This window comes from Dermacentor variabilis, chromosome 6 (genome assembly GCF_050947875.1).
Source record: "Dermacentor variabilis isolate Ectoservices chromosome 6, ASM5094787v1, whole genome shotgun sequence".
In the NCBI taxonomy this organism is placed as follows: Eukaryota; Metazoa; Arthropoda; class Arachnida; order Ixodida; family Ixodidae; genus Dermacentor; species Dermacentor variabilis.
This window is the reverse complement of record NC_134573.1, coordinates 1772815-1800711: the sequence shown is the minus strand read 5'-3', so window position 1 is coordinate 1800711 and position 27897 is coordinate 1772815. Positions and strand designations below refer to the sequence as shown.

The 27897-nt window shown below is 44.1% G+C and overlaps 1 protein-coding gene across 3 annotated transcripts in view; it reads right to left on the bottom strand.

Annotated features, from left to right (window-relative positions):
* Positions 1 to 27897, bottom strand: part of tefu (Serine/threonine-protein kinase tefu) — a 471138-nt gene that overhangs the window by 208258 nt on the left and 234983 nt on the right. For all 3 annotated transcript variants that reach the window (XM_075694675.1, XM_075694677.1, XM_075694676.1), the window contains 2 exons: positions 16293 to 16440; positions 13091 to 13173 (listed from right to left, as the gene is read on the bottom strand). In XM_075694675.1, the coding sequence (XP_075550790.1) occupies positions 13091 to 13173; positions 16293 to 16440 (231 nt within the window). The remainder of the gene's footprint in view (positions 1 to 13090; positions 13174 to 16292; positions 16441 to 27897) is intronic.

Below are 27897 nucleotides of genomic sequence, written 5' to 3'. Positions count from 1 at the left end.
CAAAACACTTATCTTGGTAGCAGCACAAAAAATGAGCGCTTAGGATACAAAAGGTTTTCCATTAATTGACTCCGTTTATTTCAGTTTCTTGGCTGATCTGATCCCCATCAAAGATCGCAGCCAGTGCCAATACATTTCAATTGGCCAAGATGTTCATTATCTGATAACCAAATTGGCTCTCGCTGGATATTTCGAACTTGACTGGTCAGCGCCGATGTGCCTGATGCGAATGATGACCCCAACAGCATCGATTTTTGGTGGCACTAGGAAAAGAGGACATGGCAAAAACACGCTACGTTCGACAGGAAAATGCAGTCTTTCAAACAGGTCTTGACAAAGCTGCATCTCACAGTAATTACCGTTACTTACCTAATTTTAACACATTCTTCACTAAATGAATTGGTCTGCATAAAATTACCTGCATGTCCACAACTGGACAGGCAACATTGGAAAGTAGCCTACTATCAGCAAGATCACCACTGCATCACCAGATGGGGACAGAACAAGTTTCATAGGGACCATTGCGCTTAAGTGATGCAGACAAGGGATGGGATGTGCACCAGGAAATGTGCAACATTCTATAGTTGATATTCCCTTGACATTTTACAGGCACTTCTAGGTTGCGCAAAATTTTAAAATGCATAAAATTGGGAGTAGCAAGCACACTGCGAAGGTTACTACGCAGCAACCTCCATCTGATACCAAAAAATTCTTGAACGACCCATCTTACTGTTCTGATATTTTAAAAGAATGTATAAATTATCAGAATTGTTTACGCGTGTATAAGATGCAGGTTGCCCTTCTTGTCTCAGAAAACGTGCTGAGAAGACTAAAGCTGAGTATCATGGGCAAATGTAGTGACAGAAATGTAATTGTGCCTTATATGCATGGTGTCTGAGATAGATTTAAGAAAGTGGTGGGCAAGGTACAAGTACAGTTCTGCTCTCCAAACACTGTCAAGAGTTTGTAGGGCTACAGATATCGGTGGTGAAACAGCCATTTGACCTTTCGGCGCAAGAAATGTCAGAGGCACAGAGGCCGATTCGGTGCAGCAGCAAGTACTTTTTCTGCAGGGTCAAACGCACATATGCTTAGTGCAAATTTTGACTGATATAGTTGATATGTTGTGCACATAGGTTCGCACGAGGCTTACCTTGCGAGAACAGTCTCAAAAGGACGTGACATCCCCTTCACACCATGACACATAAAAGGTGCTGTGGCCCCGTTCGTCGATTCTTCAATACTTGATGACGCGACATTCCAGCTTCAGTTCAACACGACGCAGCCGTGATCCGACGCCAAGACCTAACTGCAATGCCAGAAAAAGAACCACCGACCTCGACGTGCTTCTCGACGGCCACGCAGTTACCGCCTTAGTGGACACAGGGGCTGATTACTCCGTCATGAGTGGACACATCGCCGCCCAGTTGAAGAAAGTTAAGACTACATGGGAAGGCCCTCAAATTCGGACTGCTGGAGGACACCTCATAACGCTGACTGGAACGTGCATGGCAAGAATTACCATTCACGACCGGACTCACCTTGCCACCTTCGTTATCGTCCAACAGTGTTCACGAGACGTCATTCTTGGCATGGACTTCCTGAATCAACACAGCGCAATCATCGACCTGAAGTCGAAGTCAATAACGCTGTCAGAAGATCAAGCGATACTGCCGGATAGCCTTCCTAGGCATCGTGCCTTGAGTGTGCTCGAAGATCAAGTGAGCATCCCGCCTCGCTCCAGCATTGTTATTTCGGTCAGCACCGAAATACCCGCTGACGTAGAAGGCGTCATCGAAGGCGACCAATGTCTACTGCTCGACCGTGAAATTTCCTTCGCTAGAGGAATCGCTCGACTGCACGAAAGTGTTGCTGACAAACTTCAGCCAGGAGTTCAAGCACATAAACAAGGGCACGATGATCGCATACATCGAGGAAATTCTGGCAACCAGCAATGCATTTGTCCTCTCGGATTCTGCCACATGTACCCCGATGACCGTAGTTCCCGAACCAGACTATGACATAAATCCAAGCCTCCCCATGATTAAGCAACAACAGCTGAGAAGCTTACTTCGACGTCACAAAGAGTGCTTTTAGACGTCATCAAGGAATCGACAAATGCCAGTCGCAAAGCATCGTATAATAACCGAAAAGTGTGCTCGACCACTCCGCCAGAGCCCTTATTGAGTTTCTACGTGAGAACGTGAGGCTATAAGGCACCAAGTAGACAAAATGCTGCGAGATGACATCATCCAGCCGTCCGAAAGCCCGTGGGCATCTCCTGTAGTTTTGGTGAAGAAAAAAGGACAGAACCCTTCGTTTCTGCGTCGATTATCATCGTCTGAACAAGATCACGAAGAAGGACGTATACCCCCTCCCACGAATAGACGATGCATTGGATCGGCTCTGCAACGCTAAATACTTCTCATCGATGGACCTCAAGTCAGGCTATTGGCAAATAGAAGTCGACGAAAGAGATCGCGAAAAGATGGCCTTCATCACCCCAGACGGCCTCTACGAGTTCAAGGTTATGCCATTCGGGCTGTGCTCGGCCTGCAACGTTCCAGCGCGTGATGGACACGGTTTCAGCAGGAGTGAAGTGGCAGACCTGTCTCCTTTACATGGATGACGTCGTCGTCTTCGCCGGAAATTTCGACGATCACCTCAGGCAGCTTGCGACAGTACTAGAGGCCATCAAGTCATCGGGGCTTACTCTGAAGCCGGAAAAATGCCGCTTCGCTTATGATGAGCTTCTGTTCCTAGGCCACGTAATCAGCAAATCTGGTGTCCGTCCAGACACGCAAACGACAGCTGTCATCGCAGAGTTCCCGCAACCCATTGACAAGAAGGCAGTGTGTAGATTCCTTGGCATGTGTGCCTACTACAGGCACTTTGTAAAGGACTTTTCACGCATCACTGAGCCGTTGACACGTCTAACTAAATGTGATGTTGAGTTCAAGTGGGAAACGCCGCAGGCCGACGCATTTGAAGAACTAAAACGACGCATGCAGTCGCTGCCGGTACTTGCGCACTTCGACGAGTCCGCCGATACAGAAATCCATACTGACGCCAGTCCCAGGCTTCGGTGCCGTTCTAGTCCAGAGGAGAAACGGAGTCGAATAGGTGATAGCTTACGCTAGCCGGTCGTTGTCAAAAGCTGAAGGCAATCATTCTACAACCGAAAATATGTGGCTACAGCGAAATTTCGCCCTTACCTATATGGCAGGCTACTCAAAGTGGTCAGCGACCATCACGCCTTGTGTTGGTTAGCGAATTTAAAGGATCCTTCAGGACGGCTGGCACGATAGAGCCTCAGACTACAAGAATACGACCTCACTGCAACCTACAAGTCCGGACGAAAACACTCAGATGCCGATTGCCTATCATGCGCCTCCATTGACCCGTCGCCGCAAGATGACGAGGATGACGATGCCTTCTTTGGAATAATAAGCGCGGAAGACTTCGCTGAACAGCAACGAGTGGACCCAGAGCTAAAAGGCCTCGTCGATTATTTGGAAGGGCACACCGACGTTGTCCCTAGGGCATTTAAGCGAGGGTTGTCTTTGTTCTCGCTTCAAAACAACCTACTCGCGAAGATGAACTTCTCCCCAGTGCGCGCCAGCTACCTTCTTGTTGTCCCATCAAGACTTCGTCCAGAAGTATTGCACGCCCTACATGACAATCCGACCGATGGACAGCTCGGATTTTCCCGAACACTATCGAGGATACAAGAAAAGTATTATTGGCCGCGCCTGACCGCCGACGTCGCCCGTTATGTCAGAACATGCAGAGACTGTCAGCGACGCAAGACACCACTGACAAGGCCAGCCGGATTACTACAGCCAATCGAGCCTCCTTACCGACCACTCGAGCAGATCGGGATGGACTTGCTGGGACCTTTTTTGACATCAACAACCGGAAATAAGTGGATCGTCGTGGCAACGGACTACCTCACCCGCTTCACTGAAACTAAAGCACTGCCGCAAGGTAGCGCAGCCGAAGCGGTGAAATTCTTTGTCGAAAACATCCTGCTGCGACATGGCGCCCCAGAAGTCCTCATCACCGACCGCCCTTACAGCAGAGCTCACCAAAGCCATTCTTACAGTCAGACAAGGCACAGGAGGACAATGGCCTACCACCCACAGACGAATGGTCATACGGAGCGGCTGAATAAGACCCTCGCCGACATGCTAGCGATGTACGTCGACGTCGAACACAAGACCAGGGATGCCATCCTGCTGTACGTAACATTCGCTTGCAACATGGCGGTGCAAGAAACAACACAGATCACACCATTCAAGCTGGTCTACGGCCCGAACCCGACGACGACGCTCGACGCCATGCTGCCGCACGTCACTGACGAGGAGAATCTTGACATCGCTACCTATCTCCAGTGCGCCGAAGAAGCCCGACAGCTCGCCCGCCTGCGGATCAAGAACCAGCAGAGGACCGACAGCCGACACTACAACCTCTGACGACGCTTCGTCGAGTACCAGCCCGGCGACCGTGTTTAGGTTTGGACCTCGATACGCCGACGAGGAATCAGTGAGAAACTACTTCGACGCTATTTCAGACCCTACAAGGTCATTCGACGTATTGGCGCACTGGACTATGAGGTGGTGCTAGACGGCATTTTGCTTTAACAGCGGTGCCGCGCACGATCTGAAGTGTTCCACCTGGTGCGTCTTAAACCCTTTTTCGGACGCTAACAAACTTTCCTTATGTTGTTGTTTTCTTTGCTACAAGTGCTTCTTCATTACTTTCCTTTGTTTGCAGCATTGGGTCGATGCTTTTTAAGAGGGGGGTATTGACATGTGTACTTGTCTTTATCGGGGGACACGTTTCGCCGCCCAACAAATGTTGTTGCACAGCGCGGGATGCGACTGCATGTATCCGAAGTTTCTGGAAAGTTATCGATGCTTCTATCCGCTGTCTGTTGTCGCCGAACCTTATGTTATTTGATTTCATCGCGTGACGCGAATGGTGTAGAACTTTGTGGAAGACACGCGGGTCCAAGCGATTAGTTTGGAACATTCGACGACTGCTGTAGAAAAGCCGACGCGCTCGACCCGCTGATCAGATTTTCGACAATCGCCGACCATGTTCGCCGCTATCGTTGTGCTATAAGTGTAGCCTGTTTTTGTGGGCACAGGTTCGCCCAATAAAACTTAGTTTTGTCTTTCACAGTATTGCTACTGTGTTCTTCAACGTCATCACCACGTGACAATAGCATGTAAAATTATGCCAGCAAAGCTGCTTTCTCGTGATTAAAAAAATACTTCCACAAATCAAACCATAACTGCATGTTGTGTGAGGCAGCAATTATTGCTTGCCTCACAAAACAACCTGAATACCTTTCTCTCTCAAAACATTGCAGCAGACTGCTAAACAGTAAACAAACACACTGGCATTTTTGTATGCTGCAGAAAAACTTTCAAAAGAGCTTGTTTAGTAGCAAATTTTTCCTGTGTTGTAACAAGCTGCTGCCAGATATATTTCAATAAGAAATATAAAGTATTTCACGAATTACGGTCCTTACGTATTTCACTGCTAGACATGACACTGCTTCCAGATGCAATATTACCTTTCTTTTTGATGCTACTAAACTTTAAGGAGGTGCTTTATGACATAAACCATATGATATATGAGCTGATATGATACACCATGCAATAATGTTCATTGCTATGTTATGCTGCAAAAATGACCAGTTAGGCTTGATCTAAAGTTGCTATGAGGAATGGTAACCACCAACTTTAGAAGGTTCCTTAAGTGTTCATGTCAAAGAAAGAGTGGCACAGTGCATTTGAGTTGCAAAAATTTGGCTTCATCATATGACGATCCTTGACATGTACGACAGGCTTGACCAAAGCAGAGTACATTGTGATTAAAAAAAAAAAGGAAATTATGAAGCAGCCACCAGTGTTGTTGTAATGATGTGACTTCATACTAAAGGACACTGTTTTTTGCAAAAAGGGTAATTGAAGAGTGAACTGGGGTGGGCAAGTAGCTGGCCCTGAGGAACTCCAGACAAGAGTAGAGGACATGACAAAATACTAGACTGGTTTTGTCATTGCAACAAGGTATGGTTAGTGAGAAAGTTCCACAACCACGCATATACATTACAATCAAAATTCAATTTAAGCAGTCGTAACAGTAAAAGGTCATGCAGTACTTTCTGAAAGGCTTTAGAAAAATTGAATACGCAGCTACCATGGATCCCCAATTAACAATCCTGTGGAGAGAATGTCTAAAAGCAGGCAAGTGGAGTTTCACATGAGTATTCTTTGTGGAACTTGTGCGTAACCATGGAAAAATTGTTTAGGTGAACCGCAATTTCTGATGATAAAATGGGTGAACAACAAGAAAGAGAACTCTTGGGCCCCATTTTTTAAATTCACAATCAACAGAAAATGTTGCAAAGAAGTGGGTTTGGTGTGCACTTGCTCATCCAATTTTCTTAACGACATCATTCCTACATTTCAGTTAAATATTACAATTAACTTCCTCTATGCTTTCCTTGATTGCAAGAGTGGTTGGTTGTGACCAGTTTGACACACAGTAGCCACTTTTGCTACATTCGAGTTAGAAGAATGAACCTGTTTTCAGAGACTGCTGAAGAATCCTAGACAAAATTATTTGTAAATGCTTAGAGCTTGAGGAATTCTTCAGGAATTAGCTTTATCAATGCTACAAATGAGTATAAATAATTTTAGCGACACAAAGAGGCTCAATCACTATGGATTAGGAAATATGTGATCATTAAAAAGACGCGTACAAGAACTCACAGTATTCTAGAAAAATGCAATGAAAAAGTCACTGAATGTAAAAACACACTGCCCTTGCTCTAGCTGATAACAAAAAGCCATCATGTAACTTTATAGTTAGTACACTTTTGCCAAAACTGTTCACTAGTTTCCAAAACTGACCTGGGTTGGTGCTAAGCAGCAAAGTTGGCAGTGCATTTTTCTTGAAATTTGTTGGTGACAATGGATCACATAGAGGATGGCGTGGCCCATGGATATAAAAAGAGCTGTCTGAGGGTGACAGCAATGAACATTGAGTGAAAAATTTGTATTCAATTCAATGAACGTATACTCGGTCAAAGTTTCATGTTTTCCTGATAAGCCAGAACTAGATGCATGCTACACTTTTCTCGTAGTAAAATGAGGTGTAAGATTTCACTGCAGATTGTTTTCTGTGCAGCAGCAGCGTATTTTTACACCTGCAGACAAAGACCTCTCCCAGCGGTCTCCTATTACCCTGTCTTGCGCTAGCTGATTCAAACTTGCCCCTGCAAATTTTCTGGTTTTATCACCTCACTTAATTTTATGCCATCCACAACTGCACTTCCCTTCCCTTAAAAACCATTCTGTAACTCTAATGGTCCCCCAGTTATCTGTTCTATGCATTACATGGCCTGCCCAGCTCAATTTTTATCTCCTAACGTCAGATAGAATATCAGCTATCCTTGTTTGCTCTCTGATCCACACCGCTCTCTTCCTTCTTTTTAACATTACGCCTAACATTTTTCACTCCATCACTCTGTGCAGTCCCTAATTTGTTCTCAAGCCTCTTTGTTAACGTACAAGTTTCTTCCCCATATGTTAACACTGGTAGAATGCAATATGTAATTGTATACTTTTCTTTTCAGGTTTTGGAATAGCATTAAGCCCAGAAAGAATGCGACATCTCTAACAAATTTCGATGATGAAGCTATACGCAGAAAAGACTGTTGACATGTATTAAACGAAGTGCTCGGTATATTTTTTTCAGAGTGCCATGTTGTTGTACTGCCACCACTTCACGATTGGAGATTTTCTCCCATGGATCCTGTAATCATTCATGTTTGAGGCATTGCCAAGTTAATTTGCAGATTGTAAAGAACTCAAAGACTGTAAAAAATACCGAAGCGTATTCCAATCTTCCTGTCACACTTTTTCTCACGGTCACTGCAGTGCACTGAAGTTCCAGACGATTGGAAAGTGGGAAAGGTGGTTCCCATTTTTAAATCTGGTAACCCCCAGTCACTTCTCAATTACAGACTTGTTTCATTAACGAGCATCCCCCATAAACTTCTGGAACAAATCATCTATAGTCGTCTTGCGTCCTTTTCGAAATGCAACTTTTTCAGCGAATCGCAGCACGGCTTTCCTGAGTACAATTCCTGTTCACACAGCTTCTATCATTTACCATAGAATCAGTTTCAGACAAAGGCTCAGTTATCGACTGCATCTTTCAAGACTTTGCCAAAGCGTCTAATAAAGTAAACCACTAATTACTTGTTTACAAATTGAGCATTCTAAATATTGATCCTAACATCTTAAAATGTACTGAGCGTTCTTTGACTAATTGCATACAATACGTAACCACCAATGACTGTGACTTGAATTCTTGCCAATTAAAATCTTGCTTTCCGCAATGGTCCGTTTTGGGCCCTCTGCTTTTCCTAATAATATATAAATGACCTTCCTGACACAGTATAAGGTTATTTGCTGACAACTGTGTTGTTTACTGTGAAATAACTAATGTTTATGACTCTCAATAGTAATAAATGTAAGAACATGGCATTCTCTCACAATTCTAATCCCGCTGAATTTCTTGCCTATGAAATCGATGGCACATTACTGAGCATGAAACGTCCCAACATAACAGATGACCTTTCATGGCATACTCACATTACTCTTGTTATTATATCATTAACAATGCTAACCGTGCACAAGGATATCTATGCCACAATTTCCCTGAAGCACCAGGCCGTTTAAAATTATTACTATATCAAACACTAATTATATCTAAAATTGAGTATGTGTCTGCTATCTAGGAGTCAGGCTAACGCAACCTTGCAGGTACAATACAGTCAGTTTAGAATAATTTTTTTTTTATTTTATCAAACAGTCTCCCACGCTGCCAGTGTTTCACTGGTGAAATCTCATCTCGGCCTTCCGAACTTGCTCTTGTGAAGAAAAAGTTCATGTTTTTGTCTCTTTCATGAAATTTTTTTCTTGAACCATATATTTGTCATCCCGCACCAGTATAAAGTCGCCATTCCTTTTTGCTATACCAATCTGTTTCATGATTCATCTTCACCCAAACCTAGTTGAGAATGGAACCACCTTTCCAGTGCCATCGCCAGCCCTGAAGGTGCAGTCACTTAAGGCCGCTGTTGTTGAACACTTCTCAGAATAGCCTGCACTGCTTTTTATTAGTTTAATAATTTTTCTATTTTACATGTACAATAACGTTGCCTACAGTATTGTCATTCAAGGCCTCTGGTATTGACCACTGTTAGAATAACCTACTCTATTAATTATTAGTTACTTTATTTTCATATATAAAAATATTGTTGTTGAAATTATTGATATTTTATGAACACGACGTACCCACCCCCCCTTTAATGCCTTCCGGCCCTGAGGGCTTTGCAATAAATAAAATGACAGTGGTAAGCTCCCAGTCAGGATTTGATAATGAATGCCTTATACACTCCAACCCATCTTTATTCTGTAAATTTTCTTCTCATGGTCAGGGTCACCTGTGAATAATTGACCTAGATAAGTATACTCCTGCATAGTCTCCAGAGGCTGACTGGCAATCATGAATTCCTGTTCCCTTGCCAGGTAAGAGGGAAAATATTTCCTTAGCGGTAAGAGGGAAAATAGAGGAATTCCAGATCAAGCTACAGAACAGGTATTCGGCTTTAACTCAGGAAGAGGACCTTAATGTTGAAGCAATGAACGACAATCTTGTGGGCATCATTAAGGAGTGTGCAATGGAAGTCGGTGGTAACTCGGAAGAAACTAGGAATTGCTAAGAATCAGATGTATGCGTTAAGAGACAAAGCCGGCAATATCATCACTAATATGGATGAGATAGTTCAAGTGGCTGAGGAGTTCTATATAGATTTATACAGTACCAGTGGCACCCGCGACGATAATGGAAGAGAAAATAGTCTAGAGGAATTCGAAATCCCAAAGGTAACGCCGGAAGAAGTAAAGAAAGCCTTAATTGGGAGATATGCAAAGGGGGAAGGCAGCTGGGGAGGATCAGGTAACAGCAGATTTGTTGAAGGATGGTGGGCAGATTGTTCTAGAGAAACTGGCCACCCTGTATACGCAGTGCCTCATGACCTCTAGCGTACCGGAATCTTGGAAGAACGCTAACATAATCCTAATCCATAAGAAAGGGGACGCCAAAGACTTGAAAAATTATAGATTGATCAGCTTACTGTCAGTTGCCTACAAACTATTTACTAAGGTAATTGCAAATAGAATCAGGAACACCTTAGACTTCTGTCAACCAAAGGACCAGGCAGGATTCCGTAAAGGCTACTCAACAATAGACCATATTCACACTATCAATCAAGTGATAGAGAAATGTGCAGAATATAACCAACCCTTATATATAGCTTTAATTGATTATGAGAAAGCGTTTGATTCAGTCGAAACCTCAGCAGTCATGGAGGCATTGCAGAATCAGGGTGTAGACGAGCCGTATGTAAAAATAGTGAAAGATATCTATAGCGGCTCCACAGCCACCATAGTCCTCCATAAAGAAAGCAACAAAATCTCAATAAACAAAGGCATTAGGCAGGGAGGTACGATCTCTCCAATGCTATTCACAGCGTGTTTACAGGAGGTCAGAGACCTGGATTGGGGAGAATTGGGGATAAGAGTTAATGGAGAATACCTTAGTAACTTGCGATTTGCTGATGATATTGCCTTGCCTAGTAACTCAGGGGACCAGCTGCAATGCATGCTCACTGACCGGGAGAGGCAAAGCCGAAGGGTGGGTCTAAAAATTAATTTGCAGAAAACTAAAGCAATGTTTAACAGTCTCGGAAGAGAACAGCAGTTTACAATAGGTAGTGAGGCACTGGAAGTGGTAAGGGAATACATCTACTTAGGACAGGTAGTGACTGCGGATCCGGATCATGAGACAGAAATAATCAGAAGAATAAGAATGGGCTGGGGTGCGTTTGGCAGGCATTCCCAGATCATGAACAGCAGGTTGCCATTATCCCTCAAGAGAAAAGTTTATAACCCCCCCTCCCCCCAGCTTTGTCTTACCAGTACTCACGTACGGGGCAGAAACCTGGAGGCTTACGAAAAGGGTTCTACTTAAATTGAGGATGACGCAACGAGCTATGGAAAGAAGAATGATAGGTGTAACGTTAAGGGATAAGAAAAGAGCAGATTGGGTAAGGGAACAAACGCGAGTTGATGATATCTTAGTTGAAATCAAGAAAAAGAAATGGGCATGGGCAGGACACGTAATGAGGAGGGAAGATAACCGATGGTCATTAAGAGTTACGGAATGGCTTCCAAGGGAAGGGAAGCGTAGCAGAGGGCGGCAGACGGTTAGGTGGGCGGATGAGATTAAGAAGTTTGCAGGGACAACATGGCTACAATTAGTACATGACCGGGGTAGTTGGAGAAGTATGGGAGAGGCCTTTGCCCTGCAGTGGGTGTAAGAAGGCTGATGATGATGATGATGACATAAGGTGATAAGTTATCTGTATCTTGTTTATCGCTACTTTGAATGAAGGTTGCATGGCTGCTCTGGGTACTGTACAGGTCAGCATATAATTCTTCTGCTGCTTTTGCTATATCATCGAAATTGCTGATGATATTACGCTGCTTATCTTTCACTGTATACATCTTGCCTTGTCCTATACCAAGTTTTCTTCTCACTGATTTCAAGCTATGGCCCTATATTACTGCTTTCTCAGTTTTTTTCCAACATTATAATATCAAATATCCCTTACTTTCTTATCAGTTTTGACAGTTCAGCGAATTCTATCTGATCTCTTGAGTTAGGCACTTTCATGTTTTGTCATTTCTTTATTAGGTCCATTGTTACTTGGAAGAGCTTGTCCATTATTTGAACACCAGCTCTAAGGCTATTTCGGTGAGAAAGCCAAGTGTGACCCACTATCGTGATACGCATGATAGTGAGTCAAGTGTTTCTTTGACACTGTTCGGACCAAGTCCTCAACATGCCACCTCGTTGGGCCAGCACATATCTCGGATTGACTCGAGTCCTCTGCATTCTCAAATAATAGAATCGGGCATATACTGCAAAATTAAACAGCAGTGTGTTGGTAAAATCTTTTCCCTTTTCTTTTAATATGGCCTGCCAGACAACTTGATCAATTCCAATGGTCCTGTAGAGGACGAATCAATGAAACCCGGCTGCATTCAGATTGCACCTGCGCATAGCTACAGTAATCTGAACTTTAACTGAACAACTGCTATCAAGAGATTGGCCTCCCAGATAACAGAACAACTCTGGATGTGCATGTTGAACTCTCTGCTCAGTGAAACATGCAGTGAAACAGATGAAAGCTGGGAGTGGTTTAGTGATGGTGAGCGATATTCATCTGCCAGAGAAAGTGAGGTCTGTTCTTCAGAAAGGACCTAAGTTTATTTTAGAACCAAAGGTGCCGCCGCATGAACTGATCGCAATCAATCATCGAATTGCTAGTAAGGCCGACGCAGAAGAGCAAGAAAGGTGAGGGAGTTGACTGCCTTCTGGTTACTCGAAGCCTACATGGCATACGGAAATGTCAGCCAGAGGCATTGTCTCATTCTTTAGGAGTAATAGCCTAACAATTCTTCAAGCTGATAAGGAGGATAGGTTTGTTGTTATGTCGGACGATAACTTTTTAGAAAGAGCAGCTCAGGCGATTGAAAAGAATTTCTCACCCATTCCAGTAAAGGTGCTCTGTCCCATTGTCTTCTCATGTGTGCTTTGTGTTATTTTTTTGCGCACTAAAAATAGGAACAACTGCTCACTGAGAAAATCCAGAAGTACATGTTACTGGCCTAGTAGGTTCATAATGCTATATAGACAATAAATATGATCGCTTTCATATTTGCGATCATATTTATGGTCTACTCACTGAGACAAGTTTACCCTTTTGCAAACATTTCCAAGACTGACTGTTGGTCGTCCATCATGTTGACTGGATAACTTAATGCAAAAAGTTTCCATTTCCACAAGGACGAACCCTCATCTGTGTCCAATTTCGTGTGTTAGACTTCCAGTCAAGCAAAATTTCACATCACAAAGCGCTTGGGGATACCATGCTCACCTCAACATTTTGTGTCAGCACAGGTATACGGTCCATCGGGCCCAACTTGAGCAGTGGTGTGTCTCTGGGAAGTCGCACAGCAGCTGTTAGGGGGGAAGAAAAGACATGCCATGGTGTCACTCTTTCCGATGACCTGGCATATCACCTTCATGCTGCACCTGCTCAGAACAAAACTGCATCTGCCATGTAGGAGCCACGACAATCTGACTTTGTTCAAGGTCACGCTAGCAGATTCATTCCCTCTTCATGTCTATATACCAGTGTTTCATTAGTAGGAGTTGAATCAGGCCCATTGTCTTTTGCATATAGTCACTGCAACGTAAACATGTCTTTATTTCAGAAGTCATCTTCTGAATTGCAAAGCATGTCAGCTCATTCCTCTGCCCAGCAAACAAGGACAAAAGCAGGCTCTCCTTTTGTACCTTGTCACGAGATAACAGAATGAACAAGTGTATTCCAGGGACCTGACATACTTTTTGGATTATAGGTCGCATCCCCACTTTTGTGAGTTTCGAAGAAAAAAATTCTTACATAAGTTGTAGCAATTTATGAGACGCAGCTCTTTAGTTAACTCGGTCGGCATAATGAATTGATGCCTGCATGTACACTTGTCATCAAATGCCCAACTTGGCCATTTTAGGGCACTAAATTTTCCATAAACAAGATTTTTATAACGTGCAAAATTCTATGAGAAAGAAATTTTCAACCAACACTTTTCTTACACGCAGTAAACCAATATTTAATGCATCTCACTCGAAGCCTCGTCCTCCGATGCATTGTCAATAACTTCAGCCACTTCAGCTGCCAGCATGGCTGGGTAACCATTGTCAACCTCTGAACAACTTTTACGCCGATTTTGTAGGCACATTATGGCTTTGCTGCTGCAGTGCAGCATCTGCTCAAGACAATCAAGCAAATGATCACAACAAGCCTGGACATATTTATACAAAATGTAAAATGGCAACCGCAAGCACTGTGGCTTCTCATGCAGGTAACCTAACCAATAAAAACAGGACTTGTATGCTTTTGTAAAGAAGTTGACACTTTTACAGGACTTAACTAGTCTGTGAATATTCTTGCTCTGTCAAGTTTTAATTTCTTTATGTGTTTTACCGCAGACAGTACTGCATAGCCACTTCAGCCTCTTTTGAAAGCAATGGCTGCTGCTTCAGAAGCTTAAGAAAGAACATACAAAGCTGGCAGATGTTGGGGCAATGAAACACAGGAAACTCAAAGTCATGCCATATGTGTATAAAGTGAGCCACAACTTCAAAAAGATTGCGGCATAACAGGGAGTAATTTCAATGTTTTCTGCTCCTTGCAAGCTTTCGGGTCTGTGCTGGCGTATTTCTCAAGGCAGGGCAAGGAACCACGTTTGCACAATGCAGCAGGAAAACCGTTTCATGGCATGTGTCGCACAGGTGGTGTATAAGTTCCCTCTCACATGCAAGAGAGTTTACATAGGCCAAACCGGTCAATGTATTAATGACTGGCTGCTTGAGCACCATTCCTCCCTGGGGTCCGATGACTCTGCAAACATGCCTTGCCATTGCAATGAATGTGGCTGTTACCCATTGTTCAGCAATGTGACGATTCTTGGTAGAGGCAAGGGCAAAGAAGAGCACGCAAAATCTTGGAAGCGTACTACATCAGGTTATTAGGTGACAACAGCATTAGTACAACCTCGGTGTGCTTACTTGAAAAAGAATTTGCTTCTTTAGGTCGACCACGATAGATGTGATATTTTGTCTTTTCAATGCTCTGTGATTAGTGATGCTGCTGTTGTGTATGCTCTGCTGACCTTGCTGGGACTATGCCCTTTCTAATAAAGCTCAGTTGATAGTCCAGTCATTGTGGTGTGAACATCTATTCTTGTCCTTTATCTTTTGTGACTGGTTTTTTTCCTCCAACTATGTACCAACTGGCCCGGATGTCAACCCTTCTGCAGAACACACTGCACACAAAGCTGCAAGCCATCGGCCCACCTAGACTGAGCCCCCAAAGCAGATCGCTTTCAAGATAAAGCCCATGCGACCGAAGTTTAACACCCCCTCCTTCTTTCCCCAGTGTTGTGAGCCCAAAGGAAGCCGGCGCGCTTCTACCCCCCTTCCTCCTTTGTGCACACGAGATTGAGTCGCCATTGTTGGCTTACCATTGCACGCTTTCACTCGCACACACAGCATACGGCGTGTGGGCACGATGTTATCACGAGATGAATACGATGAGTCCATATCGCAAACAAAACCTATAGCAACTGCCAGAAACCCAATGTGCCTCTGCCTACCTTCTTTCTCCATGACGCTTCGCCTCATTTCTGCTTCCCCATTTCGCTCAAAGTCACCTAGCATTTCCTCTAGGTTGCGTTGCTTTGTTGCATGCTCAGTGTACTCCTTCATACTTTCACTAAGCTCGGAGCCTGCATCGATGACCTGTGAGGTGGCAGATGCATGCTTGAACTCCCCAGTGAACTTTTTCCAGCAGCACTAAGGTACAGAAAGATTTTTGAGATCATTAGGTGAGATGACATTGTTTTTAGCCGCTCGTCGATTTGCACAGAAGTACCAAACATCCATCATGGCCTGGATGAAACCAAGCAAGAGTACCCCTTGAAGATAGTTCTCTATTAAGTTCAGCTAAATAAATGCTGTTTATGTCATTTTGTCCCCATTTTAAGTCTACTTCATTTATCACTTTTAAGTAAGATATTTGGATGCACTTGGTCATGTTGTCAATTATTTTTCTGACAAGATAAACTTCTGATAAGATGAACAAATTTTCATCATCCTTTCAAGTTCGTCTTAAAGGTAGTCTACTCAACGCTATCTACATGGTGGGCGCAAAAGTGACCCGGTTGCATGCATCTGCGCGTAGGAAAGTGGATTAAAGGGGGGGGGGGGGGGGACACGCTTCTACCACTCACTGCACAATATGCATCATGGAAAACACAGCCTCGGAACACCTGAGAGCCTTCACAGTGCTGCAGGGAGTCCCAACTTTTTAATATCACCTATGCAATTAAAAATGTGATGAAGCTGGCTTTCAAACACAAGCAGTGTGACATCATATCAAGTATGAAACTGTATAAAAAAAAAGGTTGTGTTTCTGCTAGAAAAATCACAGTAAACACATTGGTATATGCCACATTCAATACCGAGTTAAACATGGCACTACAGCAGTAGGCTGTGGTGTTTGTGATGCTTACTCTGCCCTCGTGGCACACTGGGTGGGTCCAAGTAGGCTAGATGAATGTATGCATCCATGAGCCGTTCGAGGGGTCCCAGAATCGTGGAGCAGAGACCGCCACCCTTGCGTAGCTGCGACACCAGGTAGCGAGCGCCCTCCACACGGTCCTGTTAAAGGCAGAGCACAACTATGCAACATAACTGCAACATGCAACAGCTCCAAAGAGTGGCTAGTGTTCCACATTCTCACCTTGGAGTGAACAACTCAGAGTCCCAAAGAATCGGCAATAATTACTAAGTAAAATGTAAGCTAGCCTCACAAACCACTTTTTAGATCACACAGCCAAGCACTGTGCATCATAAACCATGTATGAATTAACCGAATGGGACTGACACTCCGAATGGAAAATATAAGAGAAAAATTATACAGTTTAGTGTGTATGCAATGTGACTTCACAATAAATATGCATCATCATCATCATCATCATCATCATCATCATCATCATCATAACCTGCCTATTTTATGTCCACTGTAGGACGAAGGCCTCTCCCTGTGATCTCCAATTACCCCTGTCCTGCGCCAACTGATTCCAACTAGCGCCCGCAAATTTCCTAATTTCATTGCCCCACCTAGTCTTCTGCCGTCCTTGACTGTGCTTCCCTTCTCTAATTGGCACCCATTCTGCAACCCTAATGGTCCACTGGTTATCTAACCTATGCATTACATGACCTGCCCAACTCCATTTCTTTCTCTTAATGTCATTTAGAATATCAGCTATGCCTGTTTGCTCTCTGATCAACACTGCTCTCTTCCAGTCTCTTAATGTTATGCCTAACAATCTTCGTTCCATCACTCTTTGCGTGGTCCTTAACTTGCTTGCGAGTTTCTTTGTCAGTCTCCAAGTTTCTGCGCTATATGTCAGCACCGGTAAAAGAGGCCTTTGCCTTGCAGTGCGCGTAACCAGGCTGATGATGATGATGTCTGGTGTCTCGGTTGTGGTGCGCAGTGTGCACGTGGTGGCCTCTAGATCTTGTGCGATAGAGTCAAGCCAGCGTTCGTACCCCTGGCCCTCAGGTGGGTCCTGGCGACGTTCCCTGAAGTTCGCCCAATCCGTTATACGCACAATTCATTCAGGTCTGCGCGCACCCCGTATTGACAAGATGGTCGCCACAATGTAGTGGTCACTACCAAGGTGCTCCTCTAAAGGCCCGTGCGCAACGACTGGGCCAGTATTACGCACGAAGGTAAGGTCAGGGCAGGTGCCACGAGATATGCTGTTGCCTATCGGAGTGGGGTGCTCTGTGTCGGTAAGCAGTGTGTATCTCATGTTACAGATGGCATTCCATAAGCGGGTCCCTTAAGCCTGCGATTTAACGTCACCCTATGCTGTATGTGGAGCGTTAAAGTCGCCGGCCAACACACAAACCCGTCAAAACCTACCAAATTCTGTTAGTAGGTACTGAAAACACTCCGTACGCGAACAGGGGGAACTGTATACATTGAGTATAAACAGACGCTGACTGCGTTTACCTAGTGTAATTATTTCCAATATTTGGTGAGGAATGTCAATGCTAGTTGTATGCATGCGACATGCCACATGTTTCGAAACTAAGGCTCCCACAAGAGGAGAGACACCCGAGAGCGTGCTGTAGCCGGATAAAGAAGGGGTGCAATTGACTTCCTGTAAGAGGATGACATCGGGAGGGTTCGTGGATGTGGCGATATACTGCTGTAGGGAACCTCATTTTTGGCCCGGGACCACCACCTTTCCGAGGCAGCCACTTTACCATTAGAGCTAACGAATCGGCTAGTACATGGCAGGGCGAAGTCGAATTTATCGACAACTTGAAGCAAAGGCAAGGGTTTGACATAATATTTGTGTAGAAACCCACAAGGTGGAGGAAAGTAATTAATAAAGGGAAAATGAGACATCCACACAATTGTAGCAATTGCTACAAAGGACACCCTTTGTAGCAATTGCTATGATTTTGCGGATGTCTCATTTTCCCTTTATTAGTCAAGGGTGTATGTCACATAATATTCCATAAGGCAGCCTGATGGATGCAAACATGCACATGCAATGTATAAAGAAGAAAAATAGGAAACAGACAAACTAAGTGCCTCACTTTTTTGTTTGCTTGGCACTCCCTTTGTCTGTCTTCTATTTTTCTTCGCTATGAATAGCACATGCATGTGCTTGCACCCATCACGCTGTACCCACTGGTCCAGCAACAAGATTCTATAGGAGTTTAGGCCCGTAAGGAGAATTATTTCAAAGCTGCTGAACTACTGGTTTCCCAAATAGGTCTCAAAGCTTCTGCTTGCATATATTCCAGCTGGTCACATATGCCTTGCCAGTCCCAGATGCATGCTGTCCCACTAAGGTAGAAAACGACATTAGCGAGCATCACTGTCACATGTTCCAAATCTATCATTGACGAAAATACTATGGGTGCTGGAGAAAGAACCAGGGTCGGTGTCGTGACTGAAGGAGCAGCTTTGTCAGCTGGTGTGGCAGAAATGGCCAGGACATGTCCGCTGCACAGTTCTGTCTTGCACCTATTGAAACCTGCACCCCCACCAACATCTTATGGGGAGGGATTTAAAATAAAATATATTTACCAGCTATTTACAGAGAAAAGCAAAACGACGGCGACGACCGGCGACGACGGCGACAATGTCGAGGCTATATAAAACTGAGAGGCAACCGCACGCCGACTTTAGTGGGCTTGGTGGCACCATCTGAGATGCAATGCTCAATCCTTTGTTCATCTTCATACAGATTGGTGATAAATGTTTTTTTTCTAAATGCTTGAGAACCAGCTCTGCTGGATTAGTGGTGCTGCCGAGCCCCGGCTGTCTTTTCCGCTGTTGCTGTGAATCATTGCATGTTGAGCGTTTGCTATTACAACTGAGTGGAGAGGTGGAAGAAAATCTAGGGCCTAAGATTGACGAGGTTCTTAAAGTGGTTACTGAAATTCAGGCCTCTCAAACACTTCTTCAGACCGGATTACTTAATGTGCAGACTAGGCTGACAGAAATTGAAGGAGCACTCGCAACACTTAAACTTTACCAGGAGAAGGTAGATAAGTGTGAAGTAGCAATTACGACCGTACAGAAAGAAGTGTCACACATGGCCAAAAGTGTGGATGACCTAGAAAATCGGAGCCGCCGCAATAACATTGTCATCTTTGGTCTAAAGGAAGACAATGACGAAACTAACACATACTTCGCAGAACATGTCACGGAGAGCATATTTAAGGAAAAGCTCGGGGTAGAGGTGCGATCACTCGAATGCATTCATCGCATTGGTAGAAAGATTAAGAACAAAGAACGACCAGTAATACTACGCTTGTATGACTTCTCTGAAAAAGCTGCCGTCCTTCGTAACTGTTTCAAACTGGAAACCAATACCCTATCTATTTCTGAGGATTTTCCGCCAGCTGTTTGGGAAGTGCGGAAAAAATTGTGGCAGTCGTCAAAGGTAGATCGCACGAAAGGTGAAAAGGTGAGCCTTTGGTTTGATAAAATGAAAATTGGCAACAGCTGGTATGCGTGGGACGGCGAGAAAAAAAGAAGAACCGTGATTAAACGTACACACATTGACGATGACGGTGCTCCGCCCAGGACTGATAAATGACTGCAAAACACAAGCCCCTTGACATTATTGTGCCTTAATGCACGTGGAATTGTGGACAAAAGAGAAAAATTAGAAGAAATTGTCTCGTTATGTCATGGTAATTACCGAAACCTGGCTGCACCCCAACGTTCACGACTCTGAAGTAGCTCCAGTGGCTTATAGCCTCCTTCGCACAGACCGTGACAGTCGCGGTGGGGCGTAGCTCTAGTAATAAAAAATTGCGTTTTATTTCAAAAACACGAGGGAATACCTTGTCATGAAAGCATCTGGTTAACGTGGTTAACGTGTACGGAATGTCTGTTCTGATAGGTGGCATGTACAGGCGTCCTAATGCTTCCGTCGAATACATGATGCAATTGCACAATTTCCTCCACACCTAGGTAAATGCCAGAACCAAGCTGATATTAACGGGCGATTTCAATCTGGCAGGAATAGACTGGGATAACCTAACGTTTGGGGCTAGGGAAAAGGAAAGCTGCAACCAATTGGTGAAAAGAATGTTTCGCTTCTCATTATCGCAGCTAGTTAACCATCTAACAAGGCAGCAGGGAGGCGCCGCATCAGTGCTAGACCTGGCATTTGTCTCGAACACTCTCAAACCAGAAATTAGCATAGAACCCAGGTAGCACACAAAGTCTTGAAAACGTCGTATTAAGGGATTCAACGTCTGAAACGGATTTTTGACCAAAATCGACGCATCAAAGACATTCCAAACAATTCCGCTTAAAAACGAGGGGTGAATACGTTTTGAAAACGTTGAAAGCCAAACAGCTTAAAAACGAGGAGTGAATACGTTTTGAAAACGACTTTACATAACTCGCTCTATCTGTTTAGTTATCAAGCGTACCGGGTACATTTTCGACAGCGCCGTTTTTGGCGGGAGAATTCCTCGCTTGTCAAACAGCACTCGTCGTGTCAATTGCTCCTCTATTCGACCTACATCAAAATGAGCGCGGCAAGAAAAATAAATTCTTTTGTGGTGTTAACCTCACATCAGAAGAGACGAAGGATTGCAAATGAACGTGGCATCCGAAGGGGAAGTGTTTTGCGCCAGGAGGAAGTGGAGCGCGACTACAGAAACATCGAAGCCGCCCATACGGCAATGGTAGCCGGCCAAGCCTTCAACAGGAAGAAAGATCTGTATGACTACCCGGTTCCTTCCAGTGTGTTTGGCATATCAAAAGTGTCATCCCTAAATGTGACGAGCTCCTGGAAAATGAGCAGCGTCGCATGCGAATGCCTCAAAATTCCCGCTGGACAAAGCAGCTTTGCCGTGTTTCTTCTTATTCAAAATGAAGTGATGTGAATACCTTACCGCTGAACGGCGCAATGTTTTTTTACGGCTGAGGCACGAGTGCTGTACAGTTTGCGTGCGTATAAAGGTAACATTTTGTGCCCAGTCGTCTGAATAATGAAAACTGCGGCTTTAATATAAACAGACCGAGCACTTGGATATATACACACACACACACACACATATATATATATATATATATATATATATATATATATATATATATATATATATATATATATATATATATATATATAGTGTGTATGTGTTTGCTTAACTCCATATGAAATTGTAGGCGATATCTTATGCATATGCAATACAGTAAGCGTACATTATTCATCAAACAACGCGCTTCCCCGTGAGACCCATGAACAACTTGGAGCTTGGCTCCAGAGTGCTAAATCATGCAAGTCACATGCAGCATAAATAAAAGTATCGAGTTAATAAGCGAACAACACTTTTGGTGCCAACAGAGGGTCACATCGGTACAGTCGTTTCTGGTAACGGTGCTTCGTAGGAAGTGTGCCAACGAATTCTGTACTGTGAGCACAATGTACATAAAATATTGTTAATGCAAGCAATTAGTCCCAACGAGCGAGGGAACAAAAGATCGCTAGAGAAAGCGAGCGAGAGATAGAGCAAAATATAGTTAGCGTGAGAGCGAACGAACGAGCGCGCGAGCGTTTTCCTTGCAGATCAACAGTCCGACGACCGACTACCGACGACTGAACTAGCGCGCGAGCGTTTTCCTTGCAGATCAACAGTCCGACGACCAACCACCAATGACTGAACTACGAAAACATCCGACGGGGAGGAGACAGAAAGCTATTCGCTTTAATATTTCTGAAACTCGTCGTTATAGGCTCGCCACGCTTGGGCGCAGAGGGTGGTGTGATCGCACCTATATACAAGCGGCGATCGTTTTTTAACATGCTGTAACCACAATGACGCGGCACTGAAAGCAGAAAGCGTCCGAAATGAGAGAGGAAACTGAAAGGCCTTGCAGAACGCCCAGTGGCAACTTCCAGCTTGCCACTCTTGCTGCAGATGGAGTGGCTAAAGAACAATGGAAGAGCGCGCAGCGTCTGACTCTGCACAACATGATTCACGGGTCGAGAAGTACAAAAGCGCAACGTACCGAGGTGGCGATACCGTCGTCACATCATGTGACCAAGGCGGCCACGTGATTCGTGATGCCGGGCAGCATGCATGAGCATGCCGGGCGGGCGGGCCAGCCGGGCATAGTTGCGTCACCACACTCGCATTTCGCTGTGTTGTGCTTGCGGCTGTTCTGAATGTGCTGCCGCTGCCCTTTGTCATGTAAGTGTTGCAGTGTTTTGCCGTCAAGAAAATGACATTCTGTGATTAGTTTGGTTGTGCGATCTGTTTGTGTGGTTTTAATTTGGAAATTGGTAGTGTTTTCATTTGGCATGGGACCAAGGCAGCCATGTTATTCGTGAAGCCGGGCATAGTTGCGTTATCGCACTCGCATGGCGCTGTGATCTGTTTGCGGCTGTTCTGAATGTGCTGCCACTGCCCTTTGTCATGTAAGTGTTGCAGTGTTTTGGTGTGAAGAAAACGATATTCTGTAGTTAGTTTGGGTTGTGCGATCTGTTTGAGCCGGGCATAATAGCGTTATCGTACTCGCATTGCGCTGTGGTATGTTTGCAGCTGTTCTGAATGTGCTGCCGCTGCCCTCTGGTATGTGAGTGTTGCAGTGTTTTGCCGTCAAGAAAACGACATTCTGTGATTAGTTTGGGTTGCGTGATCTGTTTGTGTGGTTTTCATTTGGAAATCAGTAGTGTTTTCAATTGGAGGGCGCTGAGTGGAGGGCACTATTCAGCTCTTCAAGTTCATTGTCATGTTATGTGAGGCGCCTCTTCAATAACGCTGTAATTAAGTTAAGGGCAGTATAAGGATGAAAGTTAGAGGGACGAAATTGTGCTTGTGTGTCCCTAGCGTCAGGAGCGGCTCCTATGCGTGATCCTAAAAAGAAAGTCGCATTTTGCAGAATGCGAAGAAAGGCAGCAAAATTTCTGTCTGTGCGCAGCTTGCCGATCTCCGCAATAGAGCCGTCGTCGTTGTATTTTAGTCTCTCGTTTTTAGCAAGAGTGTTGCAGACAAGAGAACTTGTACAAACGGGCTTTTTTAAATGATTCAGTACTAGTACGGTATCCCAAGAGGTAAGGTCAAGTGCCCGCCCTATTACCTCGCGCTTCAGCGCACTGACAGAATTTTGCGTGCACCATATATACCGTGCTTTTATTGTTTGCGCTTCAGCTTCTCGATTGTGTTTTCGCTCCCTTTACCCACGTGATGGGTATTTCATGGTCTTATGGGGAACTTGTGTCCAATATATGAAACGGTTAGGTTCAATTTTATTTGACGCCTCAAATGTTAGTAATATAGTGAGCCCCTTGTAGCTTTGTGCTTGTTATCAATTTTTCTACTTGGCGAAAGGATACAGCATGTATGCTGCATAACTCGCTTGTGGATACTGCGTACCTGAGTCGGGTATGCCCTTGGTATAAAATAACTTGTATGCTCCAGGTAGCACGATTTGCAGTTTGGGGCATGTGACGGCCTGTACGCTGTGCGTACTTTGCGCTTTACTTAATCGGCCGCCTGCCGAGTTCGTACGGGTGCCATGTGTGCGCATGGAGTTTGCGAAGAGCTCGCACGTTTTCTTTTTTTTTTTTCAATTTGTGTTCTGTTCGCGCGCTTCGCACAACAGGGCATGCTGCAGTTCTTTGTCCTTGTGCAACACATTTTCCTAGCGTACGTATGTGCATTATTTGATACCGGTTTCACACGGGGCCTTTTTGACAGCGATCCCGTCCGTTACAAATCGAATTTCTTGGTCGTGATTGGCTCCTTTGCGCAAACTGCGCGGGTGAGGGAATCGCATCAATCATTTCGATCCGGATCGGGCTTGATCGCAATCAAGAGTGGTTGTGTGACACCGGTATTACACATGGCTCCCACATAGGGAACACTTTAAGTTCAATGCTACTGAATGAAGAGCAAGTGCATATATATGCCAGCGGTGGTATGTGGGCAAGTCTTTCTGGTGAATCCAATGCTTGTGCATTAAAAACATTTCAGCTACCAGTGTAGTGCATCAATGTGTCTACTTCGACAAAATGGAGCACCAGTGCAGATATCTGGGCTTACCTGTCCAAGGCAGCAAGTGTGGCTACATTGAAACCACTACCAGCATGTGCGGCTGTTCTATTTCCAGCGGGACTGCAGAATATTCAGTAGTGTGCTCTCAAGCTGTTCCTCGATGAAGCTCTGCCTGGACTGTGTGCCAAATATTTTTGGACGTGAAAGTGGCAGTCAACTGGTAAACATCAGTGGAACTGTGCCTGGACTCTGTGGCAAATATTTTGGATGTGAAAGTGTGGGCAAACTGGCTAAGAATTGGCTCTGGACTACATGTGTTAAACCTTTTTGTCATTCAGAGTGCTTTAGTAGACTGGAGATGTGCACAAAGTGTGACATGTCAGTGGGCTAATTATTGTATTTGCTGGTTTGCAAATTATTCTTTGCAACTTTGTTTTTGCCAGAGTGGTACAAATTTGCCTCTTGTACGGGGCTTTTTAGATATGCCAATTACTATTTATTATGACCATTGCTTCCTTTGTTACACAAATGCAGCTTCCAGTGCATTCCACTTTATTTCCATGTTTATGTAAGTTTCTAATATGAGGCTTGCATATTCATTTCTCACGTTCTGGAGTCAAAGATGCAGTATTACTCAGTCTCATCGTTCACCGTACTACAACAGTGCTTACTTGTTACACTGAATCCCCCGTTTAAGTATTCTGTACTACGTAGTTTTACTTTATTGCTTTTTTGTTGTACAGTCCTTTTTCTAGCCATTACCTTCTGTGATATAACCTAAAGGCAATATTTCCAATTTTGCATTGTTCCCATTGTTTGATTTCTGTCACAGGATTGTTTTATGATGGTATGCGGTGGTATTTCTTATTCTGCTCTTTTCAAGCTTCTAGCTTATTGGTAACATTGCTTGGAGGCATGCAGTTACCATCCGATTCAAGCTCTTGCATTTTTCAGTCTACTTCTTCCATTCGCTCCGATGTCACTTCTGGATAACTCTAGTCCATCTAATAGCACGTGCTCTTTACTATGATAAATTAGACACTTTAGTACACTCCCTGTTTTTCTGTTCATTTTTGTATGTGTACTTGGAATTTTGTTTATGTACTAGAGAATGCTCACTTTCGAGTTCATTACAAATCCTTTCTGCGATTTTTGTCATTGTTGATGTGCTTTTACTTCTATTTGCATTACATTTTAATAAAGTGTTTTTGCTTTGTCACAATGTTCTCATTTCATGCACTCTTGGCATGAATGCCTTGGTCAGGCCGTCTGCCAAGACGTGGCCATTTGTTCTTTGCAGGATGCCATTCCCATTTTGGTTGTAAGCATCGTAGCTTACTAAAGGCGGTATTAAGGATTTATTATTCCTAACAGGCTCATTTTCGTGCGACTTGGTATAGGATGTGCCGGCCATGCGGGCAGCAGTGCTTGGCACTGCGCCATGGCTCTTACAGTCATCGCCGACGCTTCTACTCACCTGGGGCGCGATTGGAGATTGTTGTTGGAAACGCCCGTTCAGTTTCACCTCACACGATTGGCCTAAGCCGTGCCGACGGGTGCGGCTGACGACGTTGGCGCGGCATAAGCCAGTCGCGTGAGGCAAAACTGAATGCGCGTTTTGAACAACGATGTCCGATCGCGCCCCTGGCACCCGCGAAAATTCGCTTCAGATTGTCGTAAACCTTTCAAGACCACTTCTAGACCAGCTTTTTGATAACGTCCTAAAAACGTTTAGAAATTGGTTACGAATAGTTTTGGCAAAGGGATTATTTGTGTCTTTCCCAACCCTATTTCTAGACCAGCTTTTCGAATACGTTTTGCAGACCTGTTCTAGATCGTCTCAAGAGAGTAATTAATCCGGACATTAGCAGACATATACGACATTTTCCCAACAAAGTTCTCTCATTCGTGTCTTCTTTAACACGTTTTTATCGTCTTGGATAAACGCTACGAAAACGTTACGTATCTCCTTTGTGCTACCTGGGAAGATTGTATTTCTGATCATGAAATGATTTTGTTGACCTTTTCTGGGCTAATGTCACAGGCAGGTCACCAAGATCATCCTTACATTGATTTTAAAGCTTATAGAAAAGCAGATAAAGTCAGCATCATAGATTATTTAGAAACTGTGTTTGAGGATTTCACACCACTGCCTTTATATGATGTTAATGGATTGTTAATGAATTTAAGGGAGCCATGAAACATTGTGAAGAAAATTTTATCCCCACAATACGTAAACAAACAAATAGGAAAACACCCTGGATTATCTGCAGTATCAACCACTTGAAAAGAAAATTACAAAGGATGCGCAGGAAAAAACAAAACCCAATGGAAATCGCGCATCTTTTGGCTGCGTTGAAGTGTGAATTAAAAAAGGCAAGAGATAACTTTTTCTCAAATACTCTGATGAACTTCATGCACAGTCAGCCGCACAAATTCTGGCGCTATCTGTCAAAAACTGAAAACCCAATTGTGCAAATTGAAATCGCCGGATCTGTTACCCATGATGCACACACTATTGCTAATGCTTTTAAAGCCAATTTCTAATCTGTGTTCCCCGGCTCTCCCCGTCCAAGTGATGTTTCGTTTGCATCTGATTCAGCGATGCCTGACTGAACCAGGTGTACTCAACCTGCTCTTGAACATTGACACCAAATAAATGCCCGGCTCTGATAATATTTCCAATACGTTTCTAAACCGGTTTGCTGCCCAACTAGCTCCGTTCTTACGCAGGATTTTTACGGCGTCTCTTCAAGCAGCTGCATTACCTTCAGAGTGGCTCGTCGCAAAAGTAATCCCGATTCACATAGACACATACCGACCAATTTCTTTAACAAGCTGCTGTTGCAAATTAATGGAGCATATAATCAACAAATCCATTATTAGTTACTTAGAAAACAATAACCTGATATACCCTAAACAGCATGGTTTCAGGAAGGGCCTTTCAACAGTTACACAGCTAGTGGAAATTTCGCATGACTTTGCAGACATAATTAATTCCGGACTACAAGGAGACGCCATATTCGTCGATTTCTCCAAAGCCTTCGATCGCGTGCCTCACTGTGAACTGATCGAACAACTTAAACTTATTGGCATTGCATCTAACACTGTTGCATGGATAGCCTCTTACCTCGCACTCAGATCACAATACGTATCGGTAAAAAATAATGAGTCGGAGAGCCTTGAAGCCTTTTCTGGTGTGCCACAGGGGTCCGTGCTGGGGCCATTGCTCTTTCTTGTGTATGTCAACGACATCTCATCATGTGTTAAGCCGAACGTAGCCGTACGTATTTTTGCAGACGATTGTGTTGTCTACACAACTGTTCGGTCTGTGGATGATCAAATTAAACTAAACACCTCACTAAACAGCTTTGCTAATTGGTGTGACGGGTGGGGAATGAAGTTCAACATCAGTAAAACAGCATGCATCACTTTTACACATGAAAAGATACCTGACATGTTCACTTACAGCATAACCCAGGTAGCACAAAAGAGATACGTAACGTTTTCGTAGCATTTATCCAAGACGATAAAAACGGGTTAAAGAAGACACGAATGAGAGAA